The sequence below is a fragment of the Notamacropus eugenii genome, chromosome 5 (genome assembly GCF_028372415.1).
Source record: "Notamacropus eugenii isolate mMacEug1 chromosome 5, mMacEug1.pri_v2, whole genome shotgun sequence".
NCBI classification, from domain to species: Eukaryota; Metazoa; Chordata; class Mammalia; order Diprotodontia; family Macropodidae; genus Notamacropus; species Notamacropus eugenii.
Window position 1 is genome coordinate 47,216,118 of NC_092876.1, and position 27,492 is coordinate 47,243,609.

The window sequence follows — 27,492 nt, forward strand, 5'->3', positions numbered from 1 at the left end:
ATGAAATAGCTGAAATAAGAAGAGTTAAATATGATGACTTCTGATCTCTCCCTTTTGGTTTTTTTGGCATTGTCCAACAAAATCAAAAAGACCAATTCAAAGCATATTACAATATAACTGCAGAAGCCCGATAATGAGGTATGCTTCTCTTCTCTTCACATATATCTCAATACAACAGTCAGTATTCATATATTTTCCTTAAATACAGTTTGTTACAAGTGAAAGGTATCATGGAGAAGGAGATGGGAAAGCAATGCTAAAAAAAGAAGAAAAGAAAGAAAGAAAAAACCAATGAAAGACTAAGCAAAAACACAGAAGAGTATAAGAGAAGGTCAGAAGTGAAAACAGATGAACAGGACATTTTTGACATCATGGTGTTAAATTTAATATACATAAGTTTGTAGTTTCATATGTAATCTCCTTTTTCTGATCTCCATATATTAAAATGTTAATGGCTTCCTAAGTTCTTTAAAAAAAAAAAATAAAACTTAAAATCACTTGAAGGGCAATCACTTTCAAAAAACAAAAAACTTACAAAAAGAACCTAAAAGAGAACAAAGCAGGGGTTGGGTGAAGAAGACCAAGGCAAAAGACAGAGTAGTTTGATTCTTTTGAAATTATATATATATAAATTCTTAAACATTATTAGACATATACTAGTCAAAGCACACCAATGGAGAAACTTGGCAGGATTAGGAAAAAAAATTCTCTTATTTCCCATACCATTCTATTACACTGATTTTTGATATCATTAAAGGTTAAATCTTTCAAAAGACTGAGCACTGGGCAACGGTAGCCTCTGACTCCATGTAAATCACATTAAAATTACATAAATTCAACCCAGAATAAGTGATTCCTGTACCAATCAGTGAGATTTATAGGAATATTGAGCCCCAGGCTATTAATTAATTAAAAATTCCACCACCATAAATTTGCATACTATTAACTTTAGGGGTTTCCAAACTATAAACAAGGAAAATCCCATCTGATGTTCAGAAAACTCATGAAATACACTGGAAAAGTATATTCACTGAAGTATAATTAGTGATCACAAGGACTGATTAGGTCACATCAGAATCTGATGGGAGGAATATAACCCAAATACCCCATCTCTAATCTTTCTGCAATTTGAGGATGAATTACATACTCCAAAGATTCTAGGCCAGTTCAGAATGAAAAAACACTTACTTCACTCTACAATCAACACATAGTCTCTCCCTCTTCTAATCCAAGAAAGAAATTAATTCTCCTTTTTCTATTGGGGCTTACTTTAAGAGACTTACTGTGTTGAGTGCATTGAGTGTAGTATCATCCCGAGAGGCAGCAACACAGCCATCCTCAGTGGAGCCTCCATCACACATTCCCGCAAAAGCCGCCATGCTCCTTCATAGGAAAAAATGGGGGAGGGGGAGAAAAGGAGAAGAAAAAGAAGAGACCTTAACCCTTTAACCAGACTACATTTTTATTTGTATCAACCAGCCTGCAACTGGATATCATTCCCATGACAGAGGAGTTCTCAGAGGTTTCTTACCCTTTTGTGGATACCAATCTGAGGGTAACAGACTGACATTCTGATATAATACCCAGGTAATCTTTCTGCCAAACAAAGCTAATTTCATTTTGGGGTATATCTATGCTTTCTCTTTCTAGGGTCCACTAATACTAAAGATTCATAATTTTAGCTGGGATTCCATTGGTTAAAGATATTTCTATAGTTGTCATTCTATGAAGTCAAATATTCTCGGATGTTCTCATAAATAAATGAACCTTGACTATTGCAGGCTATTTTCCTGTATACTGAAATAATTCCTAGCATCCCTCTCCCCAACCTTAGCAATCCTCTTACACCTTATTCTCCCAAACAGGTACTCTTCAACCCAGTAACACTGGCCTCCTGGAGGTCTCCCCTTCCCCCGCCAAAAAAACCACTGTGGGCATTTTCTCTGGCTGTTTCCCATACTCATATAGCAGAGAATAAACTTTAGTACACTTCTCCTTCTTTGAATGCCCCAAGTCCTTGAATTGCAGTGCCCCAGATAATAACACAACATCTTTACCCCTGATTTCACCAAAGCAGAGCAAAACTACCCTACCCCAAGGGCTAAACAGAATGCTTCTCAAGGGAACCAACAATTGTATTTTGTTTTTTGCTTGTTTGGCTGGGGGGGGGGGGGGGCGCGTTTTGGTTTCCATGTTATTCAGCTGACTCAAACTGAACTTGTACATCATTAAAATTCCAGGAACTTTTTAGATAAATTTTTAAATGCCCAAAGTCCTTGAACTGTGCCCCAGTCAATAGCACAACACTCTACCCCTGATCTAACCAAAGCTGGGCATACCCTATTCCCAAACCTGGACATAATGCCTCCCAAGGCAACCCACAATGCAATTTTTTATTTGTTTTTTGAGGGTTTCCATCTTATACAGTTGACTTAAACTGAGCTTGTACATCCCTATAATTCCAGGACCTTTTCAGATAAATTTTTATCTGGGTAGATTACCACCTCCCCCAATTTCATACTTCTGATAATTATTTTAACACAAATCTAAAATTTCATACTTATCACTATTAAGGTTTCTCCTTTTTAGATTCTACCCAACTATTCTACCCTAACAGCTCTTTTATAATGCTGTACCATTCAGTGTGGCAGTGATCCCTCCCTCTTGGCTTTCTGTCACCTTCAACTTTGATAATTATATTCTCTGCTCCTCTAGATAAAATCTTAATAGAACCAAGGACACACGTCTGACTCATTCCAGTAGAAGCTAATTAGCATCAGCCAAACCATCCTACCAGGCCAAAGACAGCAAAAATTCACATTTACAAAGAATGATGCAAACCATGATGGTTTACAAAGCACTTTACTCACAAGGCAGAAGTTCTTCCTCACTTCCCAGCTCCCAACCAGGTCTCTACACTCGTTCTCTTTCTCTTTACCTTTCTGGATATTCTGAAAATTGTCCTTTCCCATTAGGATATAAGTTCCTTGAGGGTAAGGACTAACCTGGCATCCTTAATGCATAGCACTAACAAATAAGTAAACAATAAATTCTCCCCCTCCCCTTCTTCTCTCCTTCTCTAATTCCATTTCCAACTCCTGCTACACTTATATTTACAGAAGAGAAAATAGTATCAACAAAGTGGAGCAAGTTATCAGGTCCTACTGCTAACCTAATCCTAACCCTAACCCTCCATTCAAATTCCTTCAGGGCAAAAACTGGATGTTTGCTTATGTGGTAGAAACATTAATGTTCATTTAATTGAATATATTATATAACTAGCTTTATACAGGAAAAGTAAATTCATTTCTTTAAAATTTTTATTGAAAGATAGTGGCATTCAACTAACTCTGACTCAAATGGAAAAGGAAAACTCAAGTAAAAATAATAGCTTCTCTACAGCACCAAATTAAAATGTACTTGGAAAATGTTTAACGAATAAATAAAAATGCACTGCATGTATTTGTGAGTTACATATTGTTGGCATAGATAATGCTCATTTGCGGTTTTCTGAACCAATGCATGGCCTCGTCAATATGTCAACAAGTCAATACATGGCCCACTGCTCTAGCATAGTCCTCTGGCAGATAAAGCATTTTCACTTTGTAACTTATGTTCATTTTTGCATTCTACCATATAAAGTTATACTTCCCACACAACCCTGTCTGATCATGCATTAAAATGGCAAAATGACATGTTGCGGAAGTTTGGGTATGCTGCAACTCCCCAACCAGATTTCTTCAAGTTAAATGAAGTCATCTTTTTTTTTTTTTTGAATGAGCATTCCATAAGCTAGTAAAACACTTTAAAAAATTATGGAAGTTTAAAGAAACTGAAATAATTTCTACACAATCATTCTCTTTGTACATTCATATGCTGATGATTACTAATGTTATAATAAACATATTATAATGTCCACCTATAATAAACATTTTGCTTAATGGATATTTTATTATCATACATAACGTAATATCAATAATAAATTGGAAAGGGAGCATGATGTTGTAGATAAAGAGCTAGTCAGAGTCAGAAATGTCTACGTTCAATTTCTTCCTCTTACACACATAGGCTACATATCCTTGGGCAACTCACTTACCTTTTTGTGGCCCAGGCAAATCTCTAATATGAAAAGCTGCAGGGAAGATGTAGGTTGCTTATACTAATGAAGTTACAGGTCCAACAAAAGAAATTAATATAATGAAAATGAAATAATAGAATTTTTATGGCCTGAAATGACCTTCGGTATCAAGTAAAACTTCCTCATTTTTAAAATAAAGAAACTTTGGCCCAAAAAGGAAAATGGATTGTTCAAAGTCACCCAAGCAGTAAGGGTAGCTCCAATATACATCCTGAGTCATGTATCAGGAGCATATTGCTTCAATCTACCACAGTTGATATTATAAGAAGGTGTAACAAAGATATACTAATTCATGGCTCTCAAAAGAATGTTAATGGATAGCTTTGTGACAAGGTAGAAACAGGCTTAAACTTTTGTTCTACAGATTGAGAATTTCCCACAGGTCCCATTCCCAAAGAATCACAGATTTAGAGCAAGAAAAGATCATCATAATCAACTATTCCAACTCTCTCATTTACAGTTAAGGAAGCTGGAACCCAAAAGGAAATGAAGGAAAAGAAAAAGAACACAAAGGCTAAGGGACAAAAAAGAGATTAGAATCCATTACCTCTGACTCCAAATACAAGCTGATGCTATGAACTGATGAGCTACACAGTGCAGACACTGATGAAATGCTCTCTACACAAAGCACAATCATATTAAGCCTTAATGTAGGATTACGTCTTGGAGAGGTAACACTCGACTGCTGAGATTCCAAGGAAGGTTTAAATGGTGAAGCACAATGCTTCAATGATCCCAGAAGGTAAACATGAAGGTTAAGAATATCACTATTCTATTTTAGAATTTCCCTTTGGAAAGAAAATTCTAGGATAGGATTGTGAAAACGAAGCATAACATGGAGAAGAATTCACTCAGAAAAATGCAGAAGTGGAACCAAACTCATTTCAACTTCTAGACAATAGAATATTTTTGGCTAGTCTAGAAGAAGAGGCCAAAAATGGGGGTTATATGGAAAACTTGGTTACAGACAATTTCTATGATAAGTCCAACATAGGAGTTTGGTTTTTAGTCACTTAGGAATTGAACTAAATGGCCTCTGAGAAACCTTCCAAATTTGAAATTCTCTGACAAAGTCTGTTAAATCTTTCCCCCTAAAATGCCCCAGTACTTTCTTTATATTTAACTCAGAATCAGAAAACAGAGTAAACTTAGTTGCCATTACCTTGCTGCCCTCAAATACATAAGTAAGTCACAGTCATTAACTCCAGGCATCCAAACCAGTTCCTCATGCTGGGTCACAGTGTCACCATCTGGAGAAGGAAATGGCTGCAATTCAGGAAGTTTGGCCTAGAAAAAAAGGACAGAAATTTCAAAAAGAAGACAAAAATTAAAGAAATAGCTCACTAGGAAGGCTTTTACAAGAGATACCACCTTTGAGTGGTATCACTGAGTAGTTCCTATACAGTATCATCATGTGTCAAATGAAATATTTTCCAAGCATTATATAAATTCTAAGGTTTATGGATATAATAAGTTCTTATAACCTAGCAAGATACCTTACACATAGTGAGTACTAAAGAAATTCTTGAAGAAATCTAAATGATCTCACACTGTACTAATATAAACATAAAATAGAAAAATTTAAAAGTTCTATGAACCACCTACTTAATCTCTATTTAAGGAACAAACTATTTCCACTCATCAAAAAACAAAAACAAAAACACCATTATCATCATTTATGAACGAGCTAGAAATGAATTCTTAATAAGGAAGAACTCTGAAAATATAAACGTCAAGAGTTATGTTTCATTTCTAACAACTAGATTTTATAAGAAGTATGACATGCTTATACAATATGTGATTGTATACATGTATACATGTATAAATTATAAATGAAATAATCTTATATAAGAAGCATGAAGGTGAAATAATAACAACTTTGTCAAATATGTCTTGAACAAATTATTTAAACTACAGCAGATGAAACCAAAGAAATTTGCTGAAAGATTTAATGAAACGAAACAATGGATACAATTAATAAAATTAGTCATTCAAAGTATTAGGAAAAGAACTGAGTTTGGTGGGAGGTGGGGAAAAAGTCTTTAAGCCTTATGACTATCTTTTACAATCGCTAACATAAGACATTTTTTTTGGCAAACAATATATATACACTCAAGCTAACAATCACGAACCACTGCCGTATAGGCCTTTTTTCTTTCCTTATGTTTCCCTGCCCTCATTTTATTTATTTTTCCCTAAGAACACGTAAAATGTATTTGTCATTGAAAAATATGTCCTTCTTTTTGAGGGGAACTGGGGCTAAAAGAAGGGGTAGGGCGAGGGTGGCGGTGGGACTGGTGTATATACGATCCATACCCAAATTAAACCTAATTTTTCATGCTAAAAGGAAAATTTTAAATTATTAATGAGCTCTCTAAAGGGTTTTTTATTTTTGAACACATATGAGTAAATTATGAGGGAGGCCTGTTTGGTAGAAAGACCCATGAAGTGAAAGGCATGGGTTTAAATCTCAGATCCATTACTAACACCAGTGATGAGAAGCATAGTGCTTAGAATTAAGGAAATGAGCCTTATACTATTCCCTTTAATCAGAATACAGAAAAAATAATGTATTTCAGTTCAGGGATTTGCATTGCAAAAAGGAGAGAGATACACTGGAAGGTGTCAAGAAGAAGGTATTAAGGATGAAGGTCCTAAAGATGGAAGTCATGGGATGTGTAATAGGTTAATTAAATTTATTCTGCCTAGTTCCAGAGGGAAGAACTGAAAACAGTAATAATAAATTGAAGAATGGAAAATTTAATCTAGCTGTAAGGAAAAAAAATCTTAGCAATTAAAACTACCCCAAAATGGAGAGAGCTGCTTTGTGAAATGGGGGTGAGGGAAGGGCCATCCTCATTGGAGGATTACAAGGAAAACTGATGAACAGTTGTCAAGCATGTTATACAAAGGATTCTTATTCATGTACATGTACACATACATATACATACTATATATATGTATATATGCATGTGTGTATATGTGTGTATAGACACACATACACACACACACACACGGAGAAAGAGACACAGAGAGACACACACACAAGCAGAGAGGTTAGCCTCAGTGCTTCCTGAGTTCCTTTCACTTTGGAGGTCTACTAACATGTCACTTCATTTCTGAGTTTACTTATTTGTAAAATGAAATAGTTAGACAATATCATCTCTAAGGTCTCCTGCTACCTCTGAATAATGTACCTCAAACCAACAGAAAAAAGCAGAACTAAAAAAATTCAAACCTAGTGGCATATCATAACTAATCGTATCAAATACTTCCTAAAAAACAATCATAGTATCCAGTTAAAAAAATTAAAGCAAAATTGTCCTAGTGGTTTTTATGAGGACTAAGTAGTTACTTTTTTCTGCAGTTTTCTAAATGGAGTGCCAGGTACAAAATTTACTGAAATGATGATCTGAAACTGAAACTCAGAAATGGTTTTACACAGAAGCGCTAGAAAGAGCCAGGAGAAGGAAACCAGAAAACTTACATTTTGATCCTAGCTCATTTACTATTTATGGAATTTTAGGGAAGTCAATTAATTTCCCTTAGCTTCTTCCCCTATCAAATGGATAAAAGATTCCCTGATATGCTTAATTTCTAGGAAAAAAAAAAGATATATGGTACAACTAGATTGGGCATCTAAAAGGCTGAATTGAGGTTTTTTCTCTGTCCCTGACCTGGCCCAATATGACCTTGTAAAAATCACTGCATCTTTCTGGTCCCAGATTTTCTCTTCTGGAAAATAAGGAGGCTAGACCAGCTGGATTCTTCTGACTCTAAATTGATAGTCCTTTGGTCTGTTATAACACATATAATGTGAAAGTGCTTTGGAAAGGGGAAAGCACCAAACACCTACAAGGGAGCAGTTTCTTAGTCTTCAGATAAGAAAACATTTTTTGATAATAAGACACATACAAGAGCTTGGAAATGACTATTGATTAAAATAAAAACTATTTGTTCTTTAATGAATGAGTGAGAAAGCACGAATTCAAGCACGAATTTACCAAGCACTTTGATAGGCACTCTGGATACAAATATAAAATGAAAGATAGTCCCAGCCATGAAGGAGTTTACATTTTAATATGATGAAAAAAAGAGATCAAGGAAGTAAGTAGAAGGAGGAAAATTTTGATACAATATTAATCAAAAACAGATAGAACCCTAAAATGTTGACTTATAATTTTAACAAAAAATACAAGGTTAAAAAAACTATTATTAATAAATCAAATCTATTTCATTTGTAAAATTTAAGGTTTGCAAAGCAGCATCAATTCATCTAAGGATCATTTTTCTCCAATCAGTAACTTGCAAGAAAATCTAAAATAAAGATTTCAAAATTTAAATCTATAGCACTACAACAATGATTTTCAATTTCTTCAAGCTACAGAACAACTGCTAGTTAATAATTCTGCTACTGGCTGGGAACTGGCTGAAGGTAGATACTAAACTTGATGATCTTCAAATTGCATGATTCCTAATGATGAAATCGACTGTGAAACTCTTATCTCTCTTCAGTACTCCCTGCCATGGGGACCCTCCCTCCTTCTAACTGAAGTGGATGGGGAATGGGGGGTGGGGGTGGGGTGCCGCTGTTAAATAGAGAGCTCCTCCCAAGTATTCTACCATTTGAAGAGGGTATCCAGAGAATTCACCTCATTTCCCACCCAGCTACTTTCTTGGCCTTGATGATCTCTAGAAATTCATAATTCTCAAAGATTAAATCAACACTGAAACTCTTTCTCAAAAAAAAATTCAGATCCAGCCTGCATGATTTTATTGCCCTGTGCCAGGTTTTCAGCTTCATTTGCATGTTGTCTCCCCCATTAAACTGAAGGTTCCTTGGTGGCTGGGGCTATATTATGCCTTTCTTTTGCTTACTCTAGTTCCTGGCACATAGAAAGCAGTTAATAAATGCTTAGTGAGAAAGCAGAGGAGACAAACAGAGATAGGGTCAAGAGGGAAGACACTGGGATAAATAGGAACCAAGATGTATACCAAGACAAGTAAAAGAAGATGGGGGAGAAACAAGTGGATACTTAACAAATGCTTGACTGGCTAACTACCGAAATTTGCTTTACCTGATGGCTGGGTCCAACACGGATTTCCCCCTGGGTGCTGTTCAGTCTCCTGTCAAAGAAATAAGACAATCAATCAAAGATATGACAGCTTTAATAACAAATCTTCATATCTAAACATCAATAAGACAGAAGGGAATGGTGGAGGCTTTTGAGTTTGTATTCCCAGTGCTGAGCACAGTTCCCTGCAAACAGTAGCTGCCTAATAAAAGCTTGCTAAATTAGCTTTTCAGCCAAAAAATGAGTCATTATGACAAAATGTCTGAGAGGGGAGGTCCTTGCACAATGGACTGAAGCTTGTGGTAGCACCTCAGCCCCACATCTGCAGTCCCGCCCCTCAAGGGTTCCCTCAAAAAACTTCATAGGACATTTTCCTTAATGATATAACTGCACACACAAGTGAATTTTGGGATACTTGCACAGGTTTTTTTTGTTTTGGATCCATAGTTGAGAGTTTTGGACTGGTACATTCCCTAAGTCAGTGTGTCTGAGATCTGGTGCATTCAATCTAGAAAAACTGATAAAAGAAATAATCATCATTGTCACTTGTCCTCCAAAAACCTGTCACTCTTTTGGGGGAGATAGCATGTGAACTTAAAATGAAACAAAAAAATATGAATAAATATTATCACAAGTACAAAATATGAGAAACAGGATCTGTAAGAGTAAAGGAAATGGAAAAAAGAAAAAAGAATTCAGTCAGACTGAATTATTCAGAGAAATACTTCCTGGGAGAAAGCATTTTAAATCAGGCTGAGATATGGTGAATGCAGAATGGAATAGAGACAGATCCCTGAAAAGAGAGGGGAATCAGCACATACAGAGACAGTAAGCAGAATCAAATGGGCTAGAAGAGAGGTTCTGCTTTGGGAAATGGTGCCAGATAATTTTGAAGAAATAAGAAGAAGAACTAGTATAGGATTTACACTGCCATCGGCAACAGGAAATTATTATTGAATAGGAGACTGGTATGTAAAAGGAAGAGAATGAGGATTATTACGGTATCTTTATTACTGGATAAATCTGGAAACTGGAGGCTAGGATATTAGCTAAGGGATTATTTCTAATTTTATTTTTTTAAATTAAGGCATTTTCCAACATGCTTTATATAAAATATTTAAAATTAAAGAGTCTCCTAAATCATGAGGAAATACAAATGACATCAGAATGTATAGATTAACATATTCTAGTTATTAGGACTCCAGAAAGGGAAAACTCCACAGTACTGACTTTGCCTGGTACAAATTTTTTGGACGGCAAAGTGGGAATATAGAATAGATTCATAAAGATATAACAAGAGGAATAAAGAGCCTAGTTATACAAAATATCCATATTTTTTCATTTATAATTGCAAAAAAAAGTAATTACATATGATTTAAGATCATATACCTCCAGTGACTGGAGAATAGATGAACATTACCTGCAAGTGATACAAAGCAAAATCAGCTGAATTAGAAAGTAAACATCACAATTACAACTACTGTTTAGAAGAGAAACAAAATGGAAGATAACGAAACTAAGGACTCAAAAACGGATATTGACCAAAAGATATTTGTAAGTTTCTTTTGCCTATAAACGCAGAACATGATGGCTATAATTAAACAAAAGAGATAAGTCAAAAAATTAATAAAGGATAACCCAAATGGATTTTAAAATGCCTGTTACCTAAACAATAATATATAATTGCATGATCAAGTGACTGAACATAAATATGCAGTCATGCTTACTTATAAATATTGTTCATCTGCGATGAGCACCTAGCATAGGAGGAAGCTGGGACAAAGACTGGATGAAAGGGAATATAGAATGCCATTTAGGACTAACGCAGTATGAGTCTCATTGTACTCTGTTTTGGTTCAGGTCTAGGTGAAACCTTTTAGGAAGTACACAATATGATAGGGAGCATCTAGCAGAAAGACTCCCAAGATTATAAAGACATAAAAAAAGATGCCATATCAGGACTCACTTAAAGAACCTGGGGCTAACATGGGGAGACAGATAGCTTGGAGAATATAAGACTGGTCTGGGGATAAGAGGAAGAAGGAAACATAATAACCATCTCTAATGATCTGCAACGTAATCATGTAGAAAAGAAATTCAAATTGTTTTTCTTGGCTCAAGAGCATAGAAAGGTTGGAAGGTACAGAGAGAAAGGTTTGATTTTGATACAAAGAAAAAATTCTTAGCCCTCAAGAGTTGGGAGGCTGGAGGTTCTGGATGGTTTGGGGATACCTGGCAAGCCTGCAACTCTAATGTTTGGTGAGTTGGACTCTGAGAATGAGCTGACCTCCATGCGAGAATGTGTAAGGATCCCATACTGCTTGAGAAAACTCAACCTCTTTTTCACTTCAATGCTGTGTATGCTGTATGACTAGCAATCCTGAGACACCACAACACTGGCAGAAGTAAAGCTGGAGGCAACCCAAAGGGTAAAGGAAACATGTATGATGAACAAAAAAGCTTTGAAAGGGAATGTAATAAGCACAAGTAGGGCTAGAGCATGTGTCCAATGTGACATATAAAAAGTGACATAAGAGATATAATCTGGTTAACACATCAACAGAAAACAGGGTCAGACATTTATCAAAACAAGTTGTTTGATTTAAAATGCTGGTACTGTAGTATAAATTGTTTTCTAGGTTCAGGTCATTTAACTGTGCACAATTCATACAAGTCTTTCCAAATTTCTTTGAAATCATCCCATTCATTAGTATTCTGTTACTTTCAAATAACATAATTTTCAGCCATTCCATAATTGATGGAAGGAAAGAAACAAGCATTTATTAAATGCTCCCTTTTATTTTTCAGTACAGTACCAACCACAAAAAAAAATAAATAAATATTAAATAAATATTCTGTAAGCATGGCTTCTTTTTTTTCTTTCAACTTTTTGGAGTTAAAGAAGTAGTATAATCTCCTGAAAGAGATCCAAAAAGAGAAACTCCTAGGAACATTGTAGCCAAATTCCAGGGTTACCAGGTTAAGCAGAAAATATTGCAAGCAGCTAGAAAGAAACAGTTTGAGTATTGTGGAAATACAATCAGGATAAAACAAGATCTAGCATCTTCTACCTTACAGGATCAAAGGGCTTGGAATATGATATTCCAGAAGTCAAAGGAACTAGGATTAAAACCAAGAATCACCTACCCAGCAAAACTGAGTATAATACCTCAAGGGAAATAATGATCTTTCAATGAAATAGAGGCCTTTCAGACATTCTTGATGAAAAGACCAGAGTTGAATAGAAAATTTGACTTTCAAACACAAGAATCAAAAGAAGCAAGAAAAGGTAAACAGGAAAGAGAAAGTTGAACTGTTTACATTCCTACATGGAAAGATAATATTTGTAACTCTTCTCAGTATATGGGTAGTTGGTGGGATTATGTGTGTGTGTGCACGCGCACACACACACACACACAGCACAGGGTGAGTTGAATGGGAAGGGATCATATCTAACAAAATAAAATTAAGGGGTGAGAGAGGAATATATTGGGAGAAGAAAGGGAGAAATGAAATGGGGCAAATTATCTCTCATAAAAGAGGCAAGAAAAAGCCTTTTCAATGGAGGGAAAAAGCAGGGAGGTGAGAGGGAAAAAGTGAAGCCTACTCTCATCACATTTGGCTCAAGGAAGGAAAAATATGCACTCAATTGGGTATGAAAATCTATCTTACAATACAGGGAGGAGGGAGCAATTAGAAGTAAACATTCTTGGGGAGAGACAAGGTCAAAAGAGAGAATAGAAGAAATGGGGGTCAGGATAGGATGGAGGGAAATATAATTAGTCTTACACAACATAATTACTATGGAAGTCATTTGCAAAACTGCACATATATAGCCTACGTTGAATTGCTTGCCTCCTCAGTGGGGATGGGTGGGGAAGGAGGAAGGAAGAGAAGTCGGAACTCAAAGTTTTAAGAACAAATGTTGAGTATTGTTTCTGCATACAATTGAGAAAGAAGAAATACAGGTAATGTGGCATAGAAATTTATCTTGCCCTACATGACAAAAGAGAAGATGCGGATAAGGGAAGGGAGGGATGTTAGAAAGGAGAGTAAATTGGTGGAAAGGGTGATCAGAATGATTAGCATTTTGGGGTGGGGGAGGGGAGAGATGGGGAGAAAATTTGGAACTCAAAATTTTGTGGAAATGAATGTTGAAAACTTAAAATAAATAAATTAATAATAATTTTTTAAAAAGCAGTATAACTAATACAAAGTTTTTGCATAGTTTGGTAACTTCGGGGGCACAATTACAAACTGATTTCTAAAATGGCTATAATGATTAACAAATCTATCAAACTTGTTGCCAGGTTTTCCCACTGCTCCTCCATTTTGTTTCTTTTTTTGACCATCAGATTTGTTTTAATTTGTATTTCTCTAATTAATTGTAACTTGGAACATTTTTTCATTTATCTATTGATAGCTTTAATTTCTTCCCTTTAGAACTGCCTATTCATATCATTGACCCTTTGAAAACTGTTGAATGGATTTTATTTTTATAAATCTGAATCAATTTCTCATACCGTATAGCTTGATCTTCACTATACATTACTTTCCTTTCCACATTCAATGATCTGGCCAAACTGGCCTTCATGCTGTTCCTCAAATATAGTAGTCTACCTTTCCATTTCCATTCCTTTGTGTGTCCCATTTCTTTGTCTGCTCCCACCTTACCTCTGCCTTAGAGAATACTTAGAAATGAAGCTAAGGTACCACTTTCTACATGAAACTTTTCTTGGTGACAACAAATGCTATTGCCCTTTGGCTTAACTACCTTATATTTATCTGTGTAAATATTCCGTATACACATATATTTACAAGTTTCCTCTCTGCTGGAATCGACTGTGTGACATGGGAGATACAGACACAGGACCACCCAGTATCAAAGAAGGTGCTTTATTCTATGAGCAAAACAGAACTGCAATAGCCTAAAAGAAATGTGAAATTTAGAGATGTGCAAACTCAGAAACATCTCCACTCCAAATGCTCATGTGGATTGTTTGTGTCCAATCTGTGGCAGAGCCTTTAAAGCTTGTACTGATCTGATCAGCAACACTGCACTTTGTCTCTAACATAGTAATATCACTTTGGTCCTCTTCAAGAAAGAGGGCTACTTTTAGGGCTACACCCCAAAGAGATCACAAAAATGGGAAAAAGACCCAGTTGTACAAAAATATTTATAGCAGCTCTTTTTGTGGTGGTCAAGAACTGGAAATTGAGGGGATGCCCATCAATTGGGGAATGTCTGGACAACTTGTGGTATATGAATATAATGGAATATTATTATGCTACAAGAAATGATGAGCAGGCAGACTTCAGAAAAACCTGGAAAGACTTAAGTGAAGTGAGCAGAACCAGAACATTGTACACAGTAACAGCCACATTGCGCAATGATTGATTTTGATAGACTTAGCTCTTCTCAGCAACGAAAGGACCTAAAACAACTCCAAAAGACTCATGATGGAAAATGTCATCCAGATCCAGAGAAAGAAATATGGAATCTGAATGCATAGTAAAACATACTATTTGCTTGGTTCTCATGGTTCCTCCCATTCATTCTAATTCTTCTATACAACATGACTAATATGAAAATATGTTTAATAATAATGTGTTTGTAGACCCTATATCAGATTGTTGGAGAAAATTTAAAACTTAAAGAAGTAAATGTTGAAAACTAAAAATAAATTATTTTAGAAAAAAAAGAATGAGGACCAACAACCAACCACCCTGACAGAGTAACAGCTAGCATGTACAGATTGCTTTAAGGATTACAAAGCACTTGTCAAATATCTCATTTTATGCTCATTACAACCATGAAAGGTATGTGTTATTATTATCCTCATTTTACAGATGAAGAAACTGAAGCAGACAGAGCTTAAGTGTCTTTGCCTAGGGATAAACAACTATTTATGTATCTAGTGTTGAATCTGAACTCGTCTAACTGACTCCAGGTCCATCACTCATCCACAGCACGATCTGACTTCCACATATAAGCCCCTTGAAAGAAGGGATCATTTCTTTCCTTTTATTTGTATTCTGAGTGCCTGGCAAATAGTAAAAATTGAATATATGCCTACAAAATACTTTCTTTTTTTTCCCCTAACAATTTGTAAAACACAAAGTGAGGAATGTAGTAGGTGGTAAAAGTACTCCTATTTTCCTCTTACAGATGAAGAGACTAACACTGAGTGCACTTGAACACAGGCCTTCTCACTCTAAACCAAAGAATGAAATAAAATTCATTACATGAGAATATATTAAACATTTACGAAGCAACTAAAATTCAATTTAACATATATTTATCAAACTCCTATTATAAATAAAGTGCTATGCTAGGTACTGAGCAATAGAAAAGGGAAGACAATATGGTCCCTGCCTTCAAGGATTTTATAAACCAAGAGAAGGGAATCACCCATGAACACAAATAAATATGATACATGGCAAACTATGACAGCAAAGAAAAGAATGAGATAAAATAGTCTAAGAAAATTTAAGGACAGGCAGGTGGCACCTGGGCTAGGTTATTAGGGATGAGAGGATTTCAAGGGGGGCAAAGGGAGAAAGAATTATCTTTCAGGCATGAAGCAGTGACTTTCAAGTACAAACAAGCAATGTCCTCTGTGTATAGACAGAGGCAGAAGAATGCCAGATGAGATTAAAGAATAGCTCATTCTACTTAGCTGGAATACAGTGTGTGTGAGAGAAATAAACTGAAATAACGCTAACACATTCGTAGAAACCACACTGAAAAAAAGAGTGAATGATAGGTCGAGAAGTACTTTACTCAGAAGGAAAAAGGCAACCACTGAAGGTTTTTGATCAGAGAACTGCCATAGTCAGACTTGTATATTAAAGAAACTTACTTTGGCAGCTTCGTGAAATTTAACAGAGGTCATACCATTAAGTGTGCTCTAAGTTGCCATGGCAACTTCCAGGGAAACATGTGCTCACCTCTAAGACTTGTTGCCTTGGAACGATGCCATAAATGCTGTTTGTATGGTTGGATTTAGAAAGGAGACATTCAGATTTCTCTTGTATGATTGCAGAGAAGGGAGGTCCATACAAGAGATATGGAGATAAAAATGACAAGATTTGGCAACTGATGACATATGTGGAGTGAGTGACAGTAAGCAGTCACAGATGACACCAAAGCTCTCAATGTGGCTGACTGGTACAAAAGCACCATCAAGAGAATACAGGAAATTAGTTAAGTACAGTGGTTCTAAGGTAGAGGTAGGCAGGAAAATGAAGATGAACTTAGACCAGCAGGCTCTAGGCTGTTAGAGAAACAAAGTATAAATAAGGCAGTGAAAACAGTCTGCAATCACAAGGTGTGCAAATTAGTAGAGCAAAACAGAATACACTCAAAATTAACATAACTAAGTACATAAAAGAAGGCCAAGCAAACTTAAGACAAACCGAGAACAATCATTACTGGTGGGGATGGGGAGAGCTGTTAGAAAAAAGGTAGCTTTGAAATAGCTTTGGGCAGGATTTTAACAGACTTAAAAAACAGAAGAAGAGCTAATGGACCTTACTATAGGGCAGTGGGGTCAGGGGCGGAAAACAGCTAAACTGAGGAAGTCCTTTCCACCACAAATACATTCAGTAAGTTGGTGAGGATGGTAACCAGATTAGACAAGGAGAAAGAGCAAAGCATCAAAGGCAGCAAGTGGAGTTGATTTTATCTCAAAGCTTATCAATATCAGGGAGATAAAAGCTAGGATGGGAACTGGAGTGGGTAAGGAAGATAAATTGAGGAACTTTTTAATATGTTTCTTGAAGGGAAAGAAGTGGAGAGATACAAATTAAAAATAAATGAGAAAGACTGCATAAGTGACTGAGGCAAGATCCTAAGAAAGGTAAGTAAGAAAATACAAATCAAGAACAGCAGTGTAGGTGCTGTTGACCTGAAAACTTGTTGAAGAAAAGGCAACATGGCTAAATGCATACATTTTATGATTTAATTAATTAATTGATCAATTCCCCATAAAGAAAACGGTACATAATGCATTATGGAGCCAGAAATGTTCTGGCTACCCAGTGCAGAAATCCTCTGGATTATATACATTTTGCCGTGAGAAAGGAACTCTCCTAATTGAGCAAATCATAAATTCAGTAAGACAGGACAATTAACAAAGTAACGTTGGTCAGGTCTCGGGATTCCAAGCTGGGTAAACATATGTCTCGGAAATCCCACCACTAGTAAGTGGCAGGCTTCCTGCCCTAAACAGATAACTGACATAGGAAAGGGTAAACAAAGTTCAATAGAAATTATGACCTAAGATGTCTGTGTTTTCTTTACCATTAACATGCCATAACATAGTATATGTCTGCAAATATTAAGATATGGAAAACGTCCCATTATTCAAGATAGTGTCTTAGGTTAAAGGTCACTTAAGGAATGTTAAGTCAGCCTTGGCAGGCTTTTGTTGACATAGGAAGAGGCATTCTCTGAGTTTGCTTCAGAGAGAACAAAGAGATTATTCCAAAATTTTATATTAAACATTATCAGTGCCGATATTTTAGTCTGGCCATGCTATCCGCTGAAATGAAAAGCATAATTAGAGACAAAGAGATTCTAAGTTGTGGAAGGAGAGTAAATAGGAACCAGCACTGTGTTGAGGACGTTTCTACAGCTCAGTTTCTTGAAATCTTTATAAGCTGACAGCATTTAGGCCAGCTGAACCCAGAGGCAAGAATACTCTGCACTAACACACATTGTGTGCAGGTGTGTGCATACTCTGAAACCAAACCAAGATCCAGGGTTTGAAAAACAAATCAGATATGAAGAGTAGCAATCAGACTGTGGCCTAGATCAGATTTCTTAGGATCCACTAAAAGCATGCAGTTTCCTGAACACTTGAAAAATAAAATTGACTTGGTGCCTAGAGAATCCACTGACGAGATGTAAAATAATATGAATGAGGACCATAAAATGTCTCCAGAATCACAAAGAGTTTGGACAAAGCACAAAGTCCCCAATTCTTGAGGTAAAGTTAGAAGAAATAGTTAAAAAAAAGAAAACTAAACATAAAACCTACACCAGTAATTAAAAAAAAAAAAACTATTAAGAAGACAGGAACACACAAGCCAGAAACTCAGATAAAGAGGATAATTCCAAAAAATCTTCAAGTATCAAAGAAAATCACATCATGGCCATAAGGGCATTCAAGAAATGCTGGAAGAAATGAAAATGAAGAATAATCAAGATTACTAAAAATCACTTTTAAATGGTATCAAATGAAATAGGAGCTCTAGAGGAAAGAACTGGACAATAAACAGGAACATTGGAAGAAATATTTGGAAGGAAAATTAATGATTTAGTACAAGAGGTCAAAAATCTTATTCAAGTAATAGACTTCTTGAAAATCAGATGGAACATATGCTTTTTGAAATGGAAAATCACTGTATATTTTGAATTCTTTCTTATGTTCTGCTGTGCACATGGCAATGCTTTTTTTTCTTTTCCTATTGTGTATTTAACTTTAAAACAAATTAAAGAAAATTTTAAAAAATAATTTGCTCACTCCCTTACTTCCCTCCACTGACTCTGTGAGCGACTGCCTCCTTGCCTCACACATGACACTCCATCTCCTGACTATGAGTGATTGTTCCCCATCCCTGGAATATTCTCCTTCCTGATCTCTGCTTCCTGGTTTCCCTGACTTACTTCAAGTCCCATTTAAAATCCTACCTTTCCATTGTCTCTCCCACCTCCCCTTGCCTTACCTTTGCTAGTTATTTCCAATATGTTCTCTATATAACTGTTTGTACACAGTTATTTGCATGTAGTATCCCCTTGTTAGATTATAAGATTCTCAAGAGCAGTAAACCTCTTTTGCCTTTCTTTGTATCCTTAGTGCTTAGCATAATGTTTGATGTGTCAATGCTTAATAAATGTTTATTAACTGCCTGAAATATCTTTTGTTCATTTATCAATTGAAAATAATTAAGTATACTTAAGCTTTATACTAAACATTTTGTTCAGAGCTGTCCATCTTTTCTTCCTTATAAGTTTTTTTTTGTTCTCTGCTATGTACTTTTTACTTTGTTCTTCTCCCCTTCCCCCAAGAAGGCTACAATTTAAGTACAGATATACATTTTTATGTGTGTGTGTATATATATGCACACACATATACAAACATATGTGCATATATGAACACACATACATATATAGACACACACATATGCATACAAATACACATACTTAGATATCTATAATCATATATACAGTCATTACATTCATATGCATCTAGGTAAGACTAGCAGATGATTGTGAATGTAAATCTTGGAGGTAATAGGGAGCCACTGGAGATTTTAGAGTAAGAGGAGACATGGTCAAACTGTGAATAACAAATATCCACTTTGACAGCTAGTGGAAGATGGTCTAGAATGAGGAGAGAATTGAAGGGGGAAGACCAACCAGGAAGCTACGTCCAGCTGTGAGATGATAAGGGGCTTACATTAGGGTGGTGGCTGGGTCAGAGGAAAAAGGGGAGCTTTCATAGGAGATGTTATGAAGATAAAACTAACAGGGCACTGTAACAGACTGAATATAAACAGGTAGATTTTAAAAGAAGAAATCTATACTAACAATAACCAAGGGAAAAAATGCCTTGAATAACTAATTATTGGAGAAATGAAAATTAAAGGACTTCACATTTAGCAGGCTGGTGAAGATAAAAATAAAAATCATGAATATAGGAGGGTTAGCAAGAAAACAAGAAAGCTAACTATAGCTGTGAAGTGGTATAGCCATTCTGTAAACCAATTTCCAACTACATCTAAGAGGCCAATACTCCAAAGAGATCAAAGAGAGAAAAGGACCCATATGTACAAAAATATTTATAGGAGCTCATTTTGTAGTGGCAATAAACTGGAAAGTAAAAGGGTACCCATCAACTGGGGAATGGCTTAAGAAATTAAGATAAGGAAGGAAGGAAGGAAGGGAAGGAGGAAGGGAGGGAGGAAGGGATTTGAGAGGACATGTATGAGACAGAGTGAAATGAGTTAAATTAGAAAAAAATTTACACAGCAACAATAACTTTATAAAAACAAACAACTCAAACATTTAAGAACTTTGATCAATACGATAACCACTGACTGAAGAGGCCTGAGAGTGATGATTGCCTCCATACAGAAATCAATGGATTTAAGACAGAATAAGACATAAATTTTTGGACATACTGTGTAATCTGTTTTGCTAAACTGTGTCTATTTGTTAGAAGGGTCCTGTTTTTCCTCTCCCTTTCCCCCAGGAGAAAGGTAGGAGGGTGAGAAAATAAATGTATGTTAATTGAAAAAAATTAAAAACCTAATTTAAAAATTGTTAAAAATTCATTCCAATGCCCAACTCATGAAAAAGGAAAAACAATGTAATACTGCACACACACATACACACATACACACACACGGGGAAAACAAAATAGTAAAGAAATCACAATTCTTTCAAGGAATTCAATAACTTCAATGCTAATTTCTCTCAGAGCAGATTGGTCATACGGGCAATTAGAATGCTTGGTGTTTTGGGGTGGAGGGAGGGGACAAAAGGGGAGAAAATTTGGAACCCAAAATTTTGTGAAAATGAATATTAAAAGTTAAATAAATAAAAAAAAATTTCTCTCTCTCCTCTCTTCCTCTCCCACCCCATTTTATTTATGAATTTTTTTTTGCTAGGTCATTACTCAAGATTTTTTTGAGTCATGAAGTACTAGAAAAGTTAAGAATAATGTCAACACCTTTAACTGGCAATGAGGGGATTTCTCTGGATTGTTATGTAAGACCATATAGTCTACAGAGCTGGCTTTGCAACCAGGAAGACCTAAATTTACATGCACTTCTGACCTTGAGTAAGTCACCAAGACTCTCAAGTTCTGAGTAATCCCCTAAAAGGAGGGGCCCATTGACCAAGGGTCAAGGGTAAAGGTAGTTTTCTCATCAAAGAGCTCCCAGTCTGGGGTGTCAAATTTAAACAGAAAGGGATCCCTGCAGGCAGTCTATTAACTTAGAAAATCATAAAGTTAACATTATCTATGTTGTACTGTATTTTAATTTATTTTGTTAAACATTTCCCAATTATATCTTAATCTGGTGGACCATACTCTGGAATTTTGAAGGCCTTGAATTTGAAACCTGACAGATATCATTTAAATTACAAGTCCAGTCCTTATTCCTTATGCAATTCAGGAGGTTCCCCCCACCCCGTGTTTAATAGCTGAATCAAAAATCTTATGTCCACAAATCCTTGCTGTAGAGGCTAAAATATTTAACATTTCTAGAAGCCAAACATATTGGTAAAGAAGCAATTACAGTAATAATGGTAAGTCACTTTATTTATTCAAAGTGTCCCCCTCCCCAAAAGAAAAACCTCAACACCACATTTATGAAATCTGATACAAAAGAAATTGATGCAACAAAGCAGTATCCATAGCAACAACAACTTAATATTTCAGTCCTCTTCAGCTGCAGTGGATTAAATAAAATGACAAGATGTTCCCTTTGAAAAGTAACCTGTTGCCATAGAAACGTTGTATTCTATGAAGTAAACAGGGACTGGACAGAAAGGAGCTGGAAGCCTGCAACTGAATAACAAAAAGGCAGAAGTGTCCATAGCAATATAGAAAACAGGAGCACTAATCCAAGAAAGGCTTCTTATGAAGAATCTTGAGACAGGATGAATGCTTGGCTACTACCCTTTCAATAAAGGATTAATGGGGAAAATGGGCACACTGTCATCAGTTCCACCAGGGAAGAAGCAAACTGAAGAAAGAAATCAGAAATCAATTGAGTATTATCTGTCAAACCTTGGCTCATTCTTCACCTAAAGTGTCAAATAACCCTGCAGGAATACTAGAAACTGCTTAAGAGGAAGACTCCCAACTGCATATAACAGGAGGAGCATGATCAAAATTTTTACATATGGAAGGGAGCTTACAGGTCATTTAGGGCTGGAAATGACTTCAGGTCATTTAATCCAACATTCTCATTTTATAAACAAGAATGCTAAAACTCAAACAGATTAAGTAATAAGCCCTAAATCAAAATCAATGATGAGATCATACTCCGAGGAAGAGCAAAGCCAGAATTGCACCCACTACCTCTAATTTCATAATCCAGGGATCTTTTCACTGTGAGACCTGGACTCTGACAGGGCTTAAAGAAAATTTACCTAAAGTGGATAGTAACTATGGGATGGAAGAATGGGATTATTAAACCATTCTGTAGAAGATGCTGTTTGCCAGTAACACTTTGGCCTTTGGTTTATTCACAAGCCAACACAGGATCCCAAAGACAAACAAACAGGCCAGCCACTGTGGCCAAGCTGAGTGACCACACTCAATACTCACTCCTGCTCCATAGCAAGTAGACTGTATGATAGAAGACCCTTCCTTCTATCTCAGATCCCTGGTTCTTAAACTGCAAACCAGACCTTCTACAACTGATGCTGGGATAATTGCAGGACTACTAAGTACTGGCAAGAAAACAATACCCTATAAATGCTATTTTATTATTTGTAAAACTATTTACTGAAAAGCTTGCTAGATTTAGTATCATGTGTAACAGGTTCATTAAAAAGACAAAAATGTAAACAGCAACCTTGTTATAATGATCAGAATCCTACCCAACCCAAAGATGAGGTTCAGGTGGAGAATAAAGGATTTTAATTTGCTCTTCTTCATTCCATAAATAGCCCCATAGTGGGGTGAGAAAGAAAGTTTTCCCTTTTCAAGAAGCCACTAAAAATTCAAAAGTGATTAACAAGTACTTTAATTACAGCACTTGAATATTGTGATGAAAAAGTTTTAGTAAAAATGTTATTCATGACAGGGAAGGAACAACAGCAAAAAGTCTAACTAAATATCATCCAAATATTCGTAGAATTGTACATATAATAGGCATTTAATAAATGTCTGTTGAAATTAATCTTAGAAATTAGAGCCAGGATATGATTAAATTCATCCAATCCTTTCGTTTTACAAATGAGGAAACTGAGAAAAAGAGGTTACATCATTGCCCCAAGGTCACAAGATAAATTAATTCCACAGGCAACACAGGTCTTCTAAATCTTAGGTCCATTTTACCATGCTGGGAAGTACCCAGGAAACATCTGCTGTAGGATATGGGAATTTACATCCGGGTATCGCACGAGATCTGAGAAATTAGCTGTAAGAATCTCAATGGTGAATGTACAAAATAGTAAACATAACTTTCAAGCATAAGAAGTAAATGTCAAAGAAATGAAATAGGAAATCAGGGTCATAACGAAGATGAATATAATAAAATCCATGACCCATTAAATATTCAAAAATTGTCACCTGCAAGAGTGACCATTGGTTAAATGTTTTCTAATATATTTCTTAAACTGGTTATCTTCAATCTTGGCTGGGTCTGTCTATCATAGCTTGTCTTATGTTGAGAGCATTCAAGAATCCAGGTTCATTTCTGGCCAAAAAAGGCTATCAATTCAGGACCCAGGGACAGACCATTTATATTTGTTATTTGAATAACAATCTAATTCCAGAGTGACTCATTATCAGAAACTTAATGACCAAGTGATAGATATTTACATGTACAATATCTCACGAAGATCATCTAGTAAAACATAGAGAGATTTACAACAATGGAGAAAACATCCCTCTACAATCAAGGAACCTCTAAGTCCCAAAATAAGTCTGCTATCCTCAATTATATAACTCAGAAAAAAATCAATTGAGCTTCATGCTAATCCATGCTATTTCAAGCTCGCTGACTATGTCTCTGGATTTTTCTGCTGCTTGTGGTTTGTTTCACTAATGCCATTAAACTACTGTCTCCCACATAAAAAATAACAAGCCAAAATGGGACTTTTACTCTCACAGTGAGGAAAGCCAATTCCTAAGTTAATCTTTTTGCCAGAAATTTTGCAGATTTTCACAATAGAGGTTGGAGAGAGGGAGAAAGAAAGGAAATAGGCATTTGTACAGCACCCACAATGTGACAAGGCACTGTTAGGTGCTTCTGATGTGATATAATCTCATTGGATCCTCACAACAACCTCCAGAACTAGGTGGTACTGTTATTATTCCCATAATATATTTTCAGAAACTCAGTCAACCAGAGGGGGTAAGTGCCAAGGGCCACACAGCGAGTCAACCTCTGTGGCTGAATCTGAACCTGAGCCCAAAGCACTATCTACTATGCAATCAGTTACCAATAGTGAGACAGAACTTCACCATTTGCACACAGAATAAACATTATGTCCCACCACATTTCTCTAAAAGTCTAAAAGAACTACAAGTTCCTGCTGAAAGGTCTATGAGCTTTATTTTCAAAAACCTGATCACTCTCATACTTCTCTTCAGTGGAACTAGGTGAGGAAGGAGGGGAAAAGGCATTGACAAGTTTGGGGATTACTATGCAGAACAGTTATAAGTAAGAATGGTTTGTGTATATACATACATACATGCATGCATCCATGACCACACACATACCACCTGCAGGTATTGAAAGCAAACTTTTTCTTAAAAACAATTTTGAGAAAAGGATAACAATGTAGTTCACTAGGGGAATAGAGTCAGGAAGCATATTTGCAGATTCCATGCCCTTAAGTATCAGTCTACTTTTTATGAAATAATTTCTTTTTCCAGTTTCCAAAGAAATTCTCAATATATGATTTCTCAATGTGATCAGCTACAGAATATGCAGATGAAGCTTAACCCCTACCAACCATAATTCCAGGAAAAGCCTGAAAATTTATGACCTTTAAATCATCCCAAGTGAAATTATTTGGAGGACTCTGGGCTCAGATCTGAAGGATCCCAGGATTTATAATATGTGAGCAAATTCATCCTCCCTTTTTTGATTAGTTTTGTATTGAATTTGCATACTAGTCAAAGTACCTGTATCATACAGTGATTAAAAACTCTTAAATACAGTATACAAACTCCTTTAGGGCAAAGGTTATCTCAGATACTTTGTATTGTATCCCAGCGCCTAGAATAGCACCAGCCCCATAGACAGTACTTAATAAGTGTCTGTCAACTTGAAAATGATTAATTTGGACTAAGTGAATATGACTAATTTTCAAAAAGCAATGGTATAAGGATGTCATTCCCCTGTTCAGTGAACTCCAGCAATTCCCTGTTGCTCTAGGAATCTGCCTCAGAGTCATTTGTCCAGGGTTATTCATATTCCTGTTCCTGCACTTGATATCCCAACCATATTGGTCCTATGTGTTCCTTCTCTCACATGACAGTCTGTCTACCACTGCCAGTGCCCTCTCCCAAACTGCTCCACCCATGTCTGGAATATCCTTTCTTCTCATGCCCACTAACTCCTTCAAAACTTAAAGCGTCACCTGCTGTGTGAGACCCTGCAGGATTTCCCAGCTACTAGTGTCTACCTCTTTCCTAAGTTATTACATTTTTCTTTCTTTCTTTCCTTCATATGTACATATGCATATTTAGTGTACTACAGAGACAGATGTTTTCCCTAACAGAATGTAAGATCCTTGAAAACAAAGCTATTTCATTGTTTTCTCTAATATGCTCAAGGATTAGGCACACAACAGTAGCTAGTGCTTGATTAGTGAAAAATGGAGGACGAAGGATGCTGACAGACAACAGAAATATTCTAACTGATCAGAATGGTTAAGGGGCTCCAGACTATGCCATTTTAGGATAAACTGAAAGGGTTAACTTGGAGAAAAAAGATAACTACTCTCAAGCAATTAAAGACTATTATGTAAAACATAGACCATTGTGTGAAGAGGAAAATTTGAGCTCAAATAAGAAAAAACTTTCTACTAATAAGTCTCTCCAAAAGTACATATTGTCTTGTTTTGGTGGCTTAGTGGCTTCCCTGTTCACTATAGGTCTTTAGGCAAAGTCTGATGATCATTTGTTCAGAAAGTCATAAAGGAAATTCTAGTTTGAATGTGGGTCCATCTAGTCCACAAAGTCCCTACCAACTCTGAAACTCTGTGACTTTAAAAAGAAATCCACAGATGATCACCAAATTTCATTTTACCCAATAATATCTATTTCCTCTCTTCAGGTCTCATTCAGATGCAGATCTATGGATCTTTTATGGGATATCTTTTACCTCCTTACCTATGGGGGAAAAACAATGAGAGTAAGAAAAACACAAGGCAGAACACAGCATAGGGAAGTAAAAGAGCACTGAGATAGGATAATGAATAAATTTAATAATCAGATACAGAGTAAACATGGGCTGAAGAGAATAATTTGGGTTTTGTGTGTACCAGTTTCTCAAGATAGCCCAAATCTATTCTACTCCATAGATTTGAAATACAGTGGAGAAAGGGGAAATTGAGAGGAAAAGACACCAACATTTTTATTCCTTCTATTTTCTAAAAACTGGTATGTATTGAAATCATTTGTAAAGAAAGCGGGTTTTTTAAAAAGCTCTCTTTTAACAAGGAAAATAACAGAAAATATAAAATTGAAAGAAAAAACATAACTACGGACATAAACCAAATATACGCCTGTAGCATTTATCATATTCAAGTATTATTGATCTATTTCATTCTTCAATATCTTATGAAAACTATTACAAAATCAAATCTATGGTCAGACACTAAAAAAATAAAATAAAATTCCAGTAGGTACTTTTAATTCTCAGATTCAGAATTTAGATTTTTAAAAAATTAAGAAAAGCTAATTTTATAAAATTTTAATTTTACTTTTAAATCTAAATGCAACAACAGCAATGATTTTGATTAAGTTAAACAAATATTAAATTACTACAATGTGCAAAGCATTTGTTTCCTACAGACACAACAATACTTCCTGGTCCCTTGGACAGTAAGAAATGATCCAAAAGAACAACTAACCCACTGCATTCAATTTGCACACCACCCCAAATAATATACCTCATAGCTGACCTAAGTATCACAGCTCCACACTTAGTACACCAAGGCAAGCAAAACGACTTAATCCATAAGTATTAAAGAGCCTGATGATACTCCCATTCTGTTTCACTTGGGCATAAATGACCATCTACTTTAAGACAATTACATATTAACTAGCTAAGAGACAGATTTAATGACTACGGTTGATTTAAAGTAGCACAAAGATGAAGGGTGGCTCTCTGAAAATAGTTCCCATATATTTGGTGCAGAGTAAGTCCTACTACTCCCCAAAATTATGAGATCACAAAATCTCAGGGTTGGACAGGACTTCAAAGACCATTCAATTCCAATCCATAATTGAACAAGAATCCCTGTAGAACAGAGGCGAAGTGGCTCAGCAGTTTTGTTTGAAGATGTGTGGAGTA

The 27,492-nt window shown here is 35.8% G+C and overlaps 1 protein-coding gene across 4 annotated transcripts in view; it reads right to left on the reverse strand.

Annotated features, from left to right (window-relative positions):
• Nucleotides 1-27,492, reverse strand: part of RERE (arginine-glutamic acid dipeptide repeats) — a 478,375-nt gene that overhangs the window by 193,559 nt on the left and 257,324 nt on the right. For all 4 annotated transcript variants that reach the window (XM_072608761.1, XM_072608759.1, XM_072608758.1 and 1 more), the window contains 3 exons: nt 9,217-9,265; nt 5,301-5,425; nt 1,284-1,383 (listed from right to left, as the gene is read on the reverse strand). In XM_072608761.1, the coding sequence (XP_072464862.1) occupies nt 1,284-1,383; nt 5,301-5,425; nt 9,217-9,265 (274 nt within the window). The remainder of the gene's footprint in view (nt 1-1,283; nt 1,384-5,300; nt 5,426-9,216; nt 9,266-27,492) is intronic.